Source organism: Mytilus edulis, chromosome 14 (genome assembly GCF_963676685.1).
Source record: "Mytilus edulis chromosome 14, xbMytEdul2.2, whole genome shotgun sequence".
NCBI classification, from domain to species: Eukaryota; Metazoa; Mollusca; class Bivalvia; order Mytilida; family Mytilidae; genus Mytilus; species Mytilus edulis.
The window spans coordinates 8,785,713-8,797,486 of NC_092357.1; the positions used below are offsets into that span (position 1 = coordinate 8,785,713).

The 11,774-nt window shown below is 33.6% G+C and overlaps 1 protein-coding gene across 1 annotated transcript in view; it reads left to right on the forward strand.

Annotated features, from left to right (window-relative positions):
• The window catches only part of LOC139504448 (cardioacceleratory peptide receptor-like), a 53,119-nt gene extending 48,230 nt beyond the window's left edge, over nucleotides 1-4,889 (forward strand). The window contains exons 6-7 of the mRNA XM_071294533.1: nucleotides 2,008-2,124; nucleotides 3,698-4,889. Of these exons, the coding sequence (XP_071150634.1) occupies nucleotides 2,008-2,124; nucleotides 3,698-3,939 (359 nt within the window). The 3' untranslated portion in view covers nucleotides 3,940-4,889. The remainder of the gene's footprint in view (nucleotides 1-2,007; nucleotides 2,125-3,697) is intronic.
• Nucleotides 4,890-11,774: the final 6,885 nt, after the last annotated feature.

Genomic DNA, 11,774 nt, shown 5'->3' on the forward strand with positions numbered 1-11,774 from the left:
CACACCGCATCTTCTGTTTTACATTATGAGTTCATAAGTATTTCTCATCTCTCATTTTGAATATATATAAGACCGTTCGTTAACATGTATATTGTTTTACACTAGTCTTTTGGGGGCCTTATCTAGCTTGCTGTTCGGTTAGTGTCAAATCCACGTGTTAAAGGCCGTACTTTGACCTATTATGGGTTACTTTTTATACATTGGGACTTAGATTGAGAGTTGTCTCATTTGCACTCATACACCATCATGTAATGGAGTAGTTATCGTTTGCTGGTGTATGTCAAATACTATCGATTTCATGTTTCTATCAAGAAACGCTATGGTCTTTATATAATGAAGCACAATCTGGACGTCTCAAAGATGGATTATTTCTTTTTAAGATTTGTAGAATTTAAACGTACGATAAAGTCATTACCAAACTGCTTTTCGATTGTAACAAAGGACAACAAATACTGTTAAGTTTGGTGTTTTACATCTAATTTTTTTTTTCAATTAATATTTTGTCCTTCTGATTTTGTTAAAAACTTGTCATTTAGAGACCTTTTATAGCGGTATGGGTTTCGCTCATAGTTGAAGGTCGAAATGTGATCTGTTGAGGCTAACCTTTACTTCATTTGCTCTCTAGTAGATACTTGTCTCATTTGTAATCATAGGTGGTAACATGTCTTATTTCTAGAGCATACATCGTTGAATAACTTTTGTGATTATGGTGATACCTAGTAATGAATCGGTTTCCATTTGTTCCGCCAGGAATAACTTAAGATAATGCAAATCTTCATAGTATGACTTACAAAAAAAATTACAAACATCAAACCAATGACATACTTCAAGCGAATAGACTGGACTAGATCAATAAAAATCAGTGAAGTAACAAATTAACGATTTTGTTACATTCCTCACTAAAGCAGTCATGGAGCTTCCTTTTTTTTAAAGTCGCTACATTTGACTGATTCAACAGTACAGAATTTACAGGAAAAAAATTCAAATAGACTCACAAATCTAGGTAATTTTGTAAAATACAGATTAAAAACGAACACATGTTTGATATTAATGCAATAGCATTACATTATTTGACTTCCATCTTGCAGTCATAAAAATGTCGAGCCCGACTCTCGTACGCTGAATCAGAACCTAACCAATGATTTAATTGGATTTAGTGTTTCGTGAGCAAGTTTTGTGCTCCGAGAACTAATAAAATTGAGAATGGAAATGGGGAATGTGTCAAAGAGACAACAACCCGACCAAATAAAAAACAACAGCAGAGGGTCACCAACAGGTCTTCAATGTAGCGAGAAATTCCCGCACCCGGAGGCGTCCTTCAGCTGGCCCCTAAACAAATATATACTAGTCCAGTGATAATGAACGCCATACTAATTTCCAAATTGTACACAAGAAACTAAAATTAAAATATTACAAGACTAACAAAGGCCAGAGGCTCCTGACTTGGGACAAGCGCAAAAATGCGGCGGGGTTAAACATGTTTGTGAGATCTCAACCCTCCCCCTATACCTCTAACCAATGTAGTAAAGTAAACGCATAACAATACGCACATTAAAATTCAGTTCAAGAGAAATCCGAGTCTGATGTCAGAAGATGTAACCAAAAAAAATAAACAAAATGACAATAATACATAAATAACAACAGACTACTAGCAGTTAACTGACATGCCAGCTCCAGACTTCAATTAAACTGACTGAAAGATTATGATTTCATCATATGAACATCAGGCACAATCCTTCCCGTTAGGGGTTTAGTATCATACCATCATAACATATATGAGAAGAACATAACCCGTGTCATGCCAACAACTGTTTTAGAATAAATGTGTTTAGTTCCGATGCAAAGACCTTATCAGTGACTCAATATTAACGCCAAAATATGCAATCTTTAATGACTTGACAATAAGTATAGTTTTATGACCGAGAGTCCATAGCTAATTCAATGGCATTCGTTTGAAAAATACCTCTCTAATTTGATAATAACTGTTATTCTGGACATTTATTTCAGACGGACATACCGTACCGCAACAGAAGGAAAAGAAAGTTAGATGGAACAGCAGTTCTAGAGGTGTCATCCCAAAGGCTAAAATCAAAACAATCAAAATGACCTTTGTTATTGTATTAGGTAAGTAAACATCATGGAATATCGACCAATTCTAGAGGGATCATCTCTGAGGCTTAAATAAAAACTATCAAAAATGACCTTCGTTATCGTATTGGGTAAGGAAACATCATGGAATTTCGAACAATTCTAAAGCTATATTTTCTAAGGCTAAAATATAAACTATCAAAATATCCTTCGTCAATGTATTAGGTACGTTATAGAATTGCGAATGGAAACCGGAAATTTTTCAAAGATACAATCCGACCAAAGAGCAGAACACAGCCGAAGGCCATATATCACTACACGAAATCACGGATTTGAAGAGGTATACAAATGTTATGTAAATGTATACAAAGACCGAAATTTGCATATATTTACAAACCACTGCGTTTAGTTTATTTTGTCTTTACGTGTATTAAATATAAACATTTTTGTGCTATACCCTCCTATGGACGGTTATTAGAGACCGCGGTTAATAAAATGTAGTAACACCTAAGTGAACCATTTTAAAGTTTAGAATTTGCAGATATTTATGACCATCTCACTTTCGCAAACTTATATATTTGTATACCTCTGCAAATTAAAATATTTGTCTAGTTAGCAAATCATCATCATTCAAATAATTTTATAGGGGTTATAAAGTGTAAGGTGCATCTACATTTGCCTGGTATGCAAACCAATTCATAATGAGATCTTTATAAAGGTGTGTTAAGCATCATTTCCTTTAATCTGCAGAATTCGTCAACACAGCACGAAAATCTCGCAACCGGAGTCGGGCTTCAGCTACAACTCATCAAAAATATGTACAAGTTCAGTAAAAATGGACGTCATATTATAAAAGTCCGAATTTTTTTAATGAACTAAAATTATCAAAAAAGCTCAAGATTAACAAAGTCCGAAGGCTCTTGACTTGGAACAGGCGCAAAAATGAAAAAGATTTCAAAACTCCCTCTTAACCTCTAGTCAAAACAGAATATAAAAAAAAAACACATACACACACATCAATACACACAATAAAACTCAGTTAAAAGGAAACCCGAGCCCGATGTCAATTATACATATTGTGTCCTTTATAGCCGACTATACAGTATGGGTTATGCTCATTGCTGAAGGCCATTTGGTTATCTGTAATAGATAATACCCACTTCATTTGAATTTTCGCGGATAGTCGTTTAATTGACAATTACACAACATCTCCTATATAGAATAGGGAGTAGTAGGCCACAGAAGAAGATTGTGCATTCCTCGAGGAAAAAGAGAGAAAATCTATCAGAAAATGAAGTTTCAAAAATTACCGAGAGGCAAACCAACACATCCTTTAATATTTTTCGTTCTCAGTCGATACACTCTTTCCAGTTCGATATATTCTTGTATATAGCTTATTCAACGGTTATAATTGTATAACAAACAAAATAATTTAAACTCTCTTACATAACACAAACGTTTCTTGAAGGCGGAGAATATCGTTGAAAACAAATCCATGCATATATAAAAATCATCAAAGCAATGTGACTATGAATTTATTTATAGATTTGTATATATGTCAAGTATAAAAAAGGTTGTACTTTTATATCTATGTTTATATTTTTTTCAGCTTTCATTTTCTGTTGGAGTCCATATTTTGTGTTTGACCTATTATTTGTGTACAAACAAATCCCCGATCCAAATTCACAACACATTATTGCTATAAATATTTTTATACAAAGTTTGGCACCTCTCAACAGTGCTGCCAACCCTTTTATATTCCTGCTCTTCAATTTTAATACCGTCAAATCTGCATGTGGAAGACATAATCGCCACCTGTATTCACCACCAACTACACAATCGCATTTGTAATTGCAAATGACTGTGAAAACAACATAGGAAGAGTCGCCATTTTTACTCACATCCAAAATCACAAGCGCATTTGTAATTAGGACCGCACATGCAGAAGTTTTTATATATCTTAAATCTTTTGTTCGGATTACACAGATACCCTGTGATGCTCCAGATAGTGAAGGGATTTATAAAAAAAAGGAAGTAAGAATAACAATTAGTCTAAGAACTCAACAAACTACTGGGAAGCAGTCGATCGTCATTATACGTCTTCACACACCACCAACTACACAATCGCATATGTTACAACAATTAGTATAATGACTCTAAACAGTGCGAGGAAACAGTTGCCATTTTTAAACGTTCCCGCGTAACAGCGAAAATGGGTCAAAACGTTTACTGATCATCAACAACTACCCGATCGTTTGAATAATTATAATTCGACGGATTACCCTGAAATCTACGCAAACATATTCCAAGAATTCATCTATATCTCTTTACAACTGGTAAATTTTCGAAAAGAAAATAGTGGTGTAGGCTTGGTTTCTACTGGCACCCAGCTTATACAGTATGATGTTGAGATTGCGCCACAAGGAAACTAGAGGTTTTCAAGTATCTAAATAAGATAAGGAGGACTAAATTAATGTCATGTACATGCCTGACAAGAATGCCACATAAATCAGCCAAAAGAGTGCCATAATCAGATAATCATTCTACCTATAATTGTAAATAAATATTAATCTCCAAACCGGTTACATAAAAAAGTGTCACTATTTCCTACAGTCGAAGGATGGTCTTTAATTATATATTGATGTGACTTATTGAATTGTCAAACTGTAAATATCACATGACATCAATATGTAACTTGTCCCACACCATGTAATAAACGACAGATTGTTTTAGCATCCTGCTTTATCAAAAGGATTTTATCATCGAAATAAAGATCGTCAATACAAAAAGTTTGTAAAGAATGTTGTGTATATCTTATAATATATTTATATGTGATTGACATAGTTAATGCGAAATGACAGTCGATTGTTTTTTACTCCACGACATTGCGGATACAATACATATTCTACGATTGTTGAATAAACATTAATTGTTAGTAAAAAAACTGTTCAAAACCAGATAGTTATCTGATGAAGTCGCTTATTTAAGGGTTTTAAGTAAATACAAATGCGGATGTGTCAACGAGACAAAAACCCGACCAAAGAGCAGAACAAAGCCGAAGGCTACCAATGTGTCTTTAGCGCAGCGAGAAAATCCTTTAGCCGGTAGCGTGCTTCAGCTTGTCCCTAAACAAGAATATGTACTAGTTCAGTTCTGTTCATTTTTCTTAGACATTTGTGTCTTTTGTTTTAAGACCATAAATATTTAAATTCAAGAAAACATTATGTGTAACGTCGTTGGGTTGCTGTCTCATTAACCCACAACATTTATGATCATTCATATACAGACTGCAATAAGAAAAACATTTTTCGGAACTAATTGAAGAAAGAATAACTTCAAGGTAGTTCAACTAAAATTATCATTAAAAGAGGGACGAAAGATACCAAAGGGACAGTCAAACTTATAAATTGAAATAAACTGAAAACGCCTGGCTAAAAGTGAAAAAGACAAACAGACAAACAATAGAACACATGACACAACTAAGAAAACTTAAAAATAATCAACAAGAACCCCACCAAAAACTAGGGGTGATCAAAGGTGCTCCAGAAGGGTAAGCAGATCCTGCTCCATATGTAATAACAAATCCCGTAAATAGTCTGATTCGGTAGGTCAAATTCATGAAAGATAAGAGGATTGAAGTTACGACGTAAGGAACATATACGATATTATTTGTGCACTTGTTTCTTGTCTAGGTGCGACATTGTGAGTACCGACTAAAATACGGAGCAATTGCGGAGAACTAATCTTGATTCGATTGAGGTAATTCCGTACATTTTTTTTGAGACAGCGAATGCTAATATTACTAACTAAAAGGATATTAATTTTCTCTGTTGCTATGTCTTATACAGTATTAAAGCCAATGTGATAAAGGAAGTCAAAAGTCGATGTCTGATACTTTATCATTTACAGATTACATTGAACGATCGACATAGCCGTGATTACATCTGTAATATAAGACCTTTTCATGAAACATAAACGCATATGAGGATTCATCTATAAAACTTAGATTTTAACTTTTGGAATGGTTTAGATTGCATTGGAACAGTTCTTATCGTTTGTGTTTCAATCATTATGAAACAAATTGATGTGTTTTATAATGTTAATTTATTTATTTCAATTGGGCGTCTTTGGGATGGAAAACATTATGTTAAAGGCTGTACTAGCTGACTTGATAACTGCAGTATAGAAACCGTTCCAGATAAATGTTTGAAAATCACAAACCTTTCAATTGTTCGCTAATTCTTTGATTCAAAACCTCCGAACATTCTTTCTATTTCAATCCAATTCAGATAGATGTTCTTTAAACTAACCTTGCAAAAGCCAATACACGAAAATGCAACTGTAAATGCACTTCTGATTTTGGTGTAACAACAAAGTAAATCTATTAGTAAATAGGTAAATCCGGCTATTTCCAAATTTCGAAGTAATTCTCATGTTTTGTTTTTTTTCAATTTTAAATCAAATGACCTATTGAAATCACTTAAACGAGGGACGAAAGATACCAAAGGGACAGTTAAACTCATAAATCTAAAACAAACTGACAACGCCATGGCTAAAAATGAAAAAGACAAACAGAAAAACAACATATCACATGACACAACATAGAAAACTAAAGAATAAACAACACGAACCCCACAAAAAACTAGGGGTGATCTCAGGTGTTCCGGAAGGGTAAACAGATCCTGCTCCACATGTGGCACCCGTCGTGTTGCTTATGTGATTACAAACCCGGTAAATAGTCTAATTCGGTAGGTCACATTCATGAAAGGGAAGGGGGTTGTAGTTACGACGTAAGGAACATATCCGATATCATTTGTGAAACGGTTATTCCATAACGGTCAACCAACTCGTGATGGCGTCCGTAAAATTTACGAAGGGATGATTTCAACTGCTCCATTTGGAACTCTTGGTTTAATAGCTTCCTTATGAACAGTAACCCTCTATCAAGAAAATCATGATAGGAAATGCAAGCACGGGAATATCGTATCAATTGGGAGATATATACCCCGTATGCAGGTGCTGCTGGAATGTTGCTACTAAGAAATGGAAAGTTCACAATTTGAAAGCTGAAATCATCTCTTTTGTTGTAAAGTTTTGTTTTTAATCGACCCTCATTGTCAATTTCTAGATGTAAGTCAAGATATGAAGCCGACTTAACTGTATCTGTAGTATCCTTTATCTCCAATTCGATGGGATAGATGCTTTCCACATAGTCACCAAATTTTGAATTGTTTAGTGAAAGAACGTCATCTATATAGCGGAAAGTAGAGTTAAAGGATATTGCTAACTTCTTATCTTTCTTTCTAAGAAGTTCCTTCATGACGTCAGCCTCATAATAATAAAGAAACAAGTCGGCAAGTAGAGAGGCACAATTTGTTCCCATTTGCATGCCGACAGTCTGTTGAAAAACACGTCCTCCGAACGTTACAAATATGTTGTCAATCAAGAAATCAAGCATCTTGATAATATCGGTTTCAGAGAATTTTTTGTTTGAATCAGGGTGATTCTTTACAAAGTATGATTAATCCCTCCCTAAGACAAGATACTTGAATCTACGTTGGCCATTCTTTTTTATGAAGCAAAGTAATACCAACTCTTTCAATTTGTCTTTTAGTTTGGAATGTGGAATGCTTGTGTAAAGAGTAGAAAAGTCAAATGTTTTAATACTGTTACAAGATAAAAGAGAGTTAGATTGTATGTACTCTAAAAGATCTTTGGAATTTTTAAGTATCCACATCTGATTCACGCCACCTCTAGAATAGGCAGTTTCACAATAACTTTGAAGCCCGTCTTTGATTGCTGATAAAATAGATGTTAATAATTTAGAAAGAGGTTTCGTGGAGCACTTGGAAGACCCAGCAATATACCGTTGTTTGTAAGGACACTTATGTAGTTTAGCTATCCAATACAGTGATGGAAGATCCAGTTCTTCGTCTTTGGTTGAAATACCAAAGGAACAAAGAACAGACCTATGATTATTCAGGATTTCCTCTTTGGTAAGTGTCGTGAGGGTATATGTTGAGTTTCCAAGTGAATTGTCTATACCTAATTCGTTTATCAAGCAATTAATGTAGTGACTTTTACAGACACAAACGATGTTATTTGGGGCTTTGTCTGCGGGGACAACAACATATTTATCATGGAGGTCGGATAAGTGTTTAGCAACATTTTGGGTCTTTAAAGATTGACGTAGCATGGGCATTGGTGGACCCATTCAGTTTCTTAATTCTGATTTGTATTAACGACCTCACTGCCTTAATCCATTTGGATAGAGTGTCTACGTCTTCCTTTTCACGTTTAGCCTATTGCCTGGCATACTCCTCGACTGAATCCATCAAAATTTTAAAGTTGTATTTCCAATTGATGGATTTAGGCTCACGATATTTCGGACCTTTCGATAACACATTTCGTAGAGTAGTGTTATTAACAATGTGAAGATCACCGGTAATAACGTGGCCAGCAGGATTATATGTGAATTGGGAACTAGCACAAGTGCAATCAGGAGGTTTAGACTTGAATTCGTCAATATCGAGATTCTGAAACGCGTTTGTAATTGAAAATTTTAGTTGCAATAGGTTTGGTATAGGTATACGAAATTATTGGTACAGACTGGTCTTTGAAATAAGGAGGTATTTTCGATTGAACTAATTTATGATGAAGGATATTGCCTAGGTTGACGCCATCGAGACCTTTGTTGGCAAAGGAAAGATTTAGAAAAGATCTTTTCTCTTTTTCATCTTTTCCAATGCGAACTGGCTTGAAAAGTATGTGACTTTCAATATCCGAAATTATAGCTTGAAGTCTGTATTGGTTTGAATGAGGGTTTGTAACAGTGGATTACAAACATAAATTGAACAGAGAATGAAGTTTTGAAAGGGGTAATAAATAAAGTTTCGTGCGAATGTGATGAATACCTAACGGCTTTTGTATGAATGGCAGCAAGTCATTAATAGAGACATCATGCAGAGAAGGTGATGTATAATGACGATGACCATGACTGCGTCTACGTCGAGGAGTCAAATTGAAAATATTCATCACATTCACCGAGTTACACGAAGGACTAGATAGAATACCTATACCATCAATTTTGTCATTGTAGCCATACGGTGTTGCAGTTCCCAATTGTCTAATCCAGTAGTCTTCTTTTTGTCTACGGAGAGTCATAAAAAGATTAGGATTTTTAGAGCTATGGTATATCTTTTCGATAATGCGAACTGTCATAGAAACTTCGTGTACCAAATATCTAATTAAATTTAAAAAATGTAAAAAAAACCTGGTCATTTTAACATTGCGACGAGAGTCTCCTATTTAAGGATGTACATAGGTAGGGTTTTAGAATATTCCGACTCCTTAGTGTTTTCCATACAAGGTAAAATATTTTGCCCCATAACAACTATTATCTCTTAATATAAGACTAAATAGTTCATGAAAGGTCATTTGACAAAATTTAAGCAGATTCTTGATTTTCCTTCTTTTGATTTGAGACTCTATAGCAATGCAAATATAAGGTAAAAGTTCGAGTCAGCCTTATTCCGCAATATTTTATAAATCAAATATCTCAAATAGGACCTCCATGAAATATCAGTATGTTGATTCTAAAGTAATGCTCTTCCAGATTATAGTACCGATTGCAATTCTTGATTGATTAAATTGTTCCTGAGATCACCTAAGTACATCCTTGATATGTTTTGTTTTTTTTTAAATTCTAAATTAAATAACTTATTTGAATTGCTTTAAATTAATGTTCCAAATATCAAAAGAAAAAAAAACTTAATAGCTTTATCCAGTCATTTCAACAGCGTGACATAAGTTTACTACTATAACTGTTTATGTACTGTTTGTTTTCAATTATAAAACAAACAAAAAAATAAAATAAATGCAACATCAACTTCCTGCAACAAATATCTATTATTTGAAAAATATAAAACGAAAAATGCTCCGTAGCTAAACCTATTCATTTCAATAACTAACTGTTTGCTAACAGTTTGTTTTCTAATTTTAAATCAAATAAAAAATTAAAATCACTTAAACTTCATGAACTAAATATCTATGTTTACTGCTGGTAGCTAAAATCAAGTCATTAATCTAAAATAACACTCAACACAGACATAATAAATATTTAAATTTTACATACAAGTTAAGGAGTTTTATTAAAGATTCCAATAGGTTTCTAGATTGATGCTACATTTTGAGATCAAGTGTTCTGTGAGTATTGACTTCCGATTTAGAGACAACAAACTGTCTATCACATTGTCAAAACGATTAAATTAAAGTTAAACGATGTTTGTTTTCAGATTTTGATGAACATTGAGTCGATTTATAACTTTTTTCCTGCTTTTTAAAGTTAGCTATAAACTTGATATATTTTGAACTTATATAACTTGCTCAGGAGAGAGATTTGCACGAAATGCCAATCAGAAAAAGGTTAAAATAAAATCAAACCGTGAGGCGAAGGTACTTTCTTTTCAGGACATGCATCTTCAAATCGTCACACAAGCAAGAAAACACTGAACAAGTCGAACGCCACATGAAACCGGTGTTGAACCATGGTGCTTCGGAAGGGTAAACTGGGCAGAGCAAATGTCTTCGCTGGTATTATTTAATCCTATTCTTATTTTTGAAGTATTTATAGCTCTTGATATATGGTGTCAAGTAACATTGCATTATCAATGACGTATAGTGATTAAATTCTCTTACGCACAATACAAAACATAGGAAGTCTACACAGTCTGTGAGATTCTTTCTTTACCCTTTCACAATAAAAGTTATTATCAGAATTTTATTTCGAGCTGATATTCATTATATCGAGACTTTTCATACTCTCTTTGCAATCTTCTTTTATAACTTATATAAAAGTAATGATTATAATAATCATAAAGTTGATATTGTTATTACTATAATTATTATGATATTTTTTTTCATACCACAAAATTGTACAAAATAGATATTTAACAAAACACCTCGGTCTGTCTCAAATATCCTCTAGCCATAATTGTTAAAAAGGATGAATTATTATTTTCAAACTCTCGTTGAGATTACTGCCACGGATCGATAAGAGATTCTATTAAGTCTATTGCTTCAACACCTCTTTTATATAGTAATAACACACGAATATATACTTCTTTTGGAACCCAAACAAGTGAAAATTGCTTTTCCGGAGAATAACCCAGAAGAAAGAGTTTGAATGACAACCAATTTCAACCTTAGGAAAATATAGAAAACAGTCAAAATTATTGATTTTGTTTGTGGCGAAGGCGTTCAAACAATTAAAATCTTCGATATTAGAGAACTTTACAGATTGACAACGTAAAAGGAATGAATTACTTTTACTTACTGGAAATTAGTATATATTTTCTATCCAGCATTATTACTATTTATTTAACGTGGACAGAGTTCTCTAAAGAGCTCGTTTAATTTGATTTTTTGAAGGGTTGATAACAATGAAGTGGGATTTTTTGCTGTAATTGTACTGCCTCTCGTCGACTAATGAGTTTCTATGGTGTCTTCCAACTCTTTCTGATGTAAGGGTCTTTCAGAAAACAGATAATCAAACTATACGAGGTCTGTTTTAGAAATAAAAAGGGAAATCAATTATCTGTTATGCAGTTCATACTATCGTTATTGAATGGATAGTTTAGAAATTATAAAAACTTGGTTCAGTTGACTCTTTCTGGCACATTTAGATT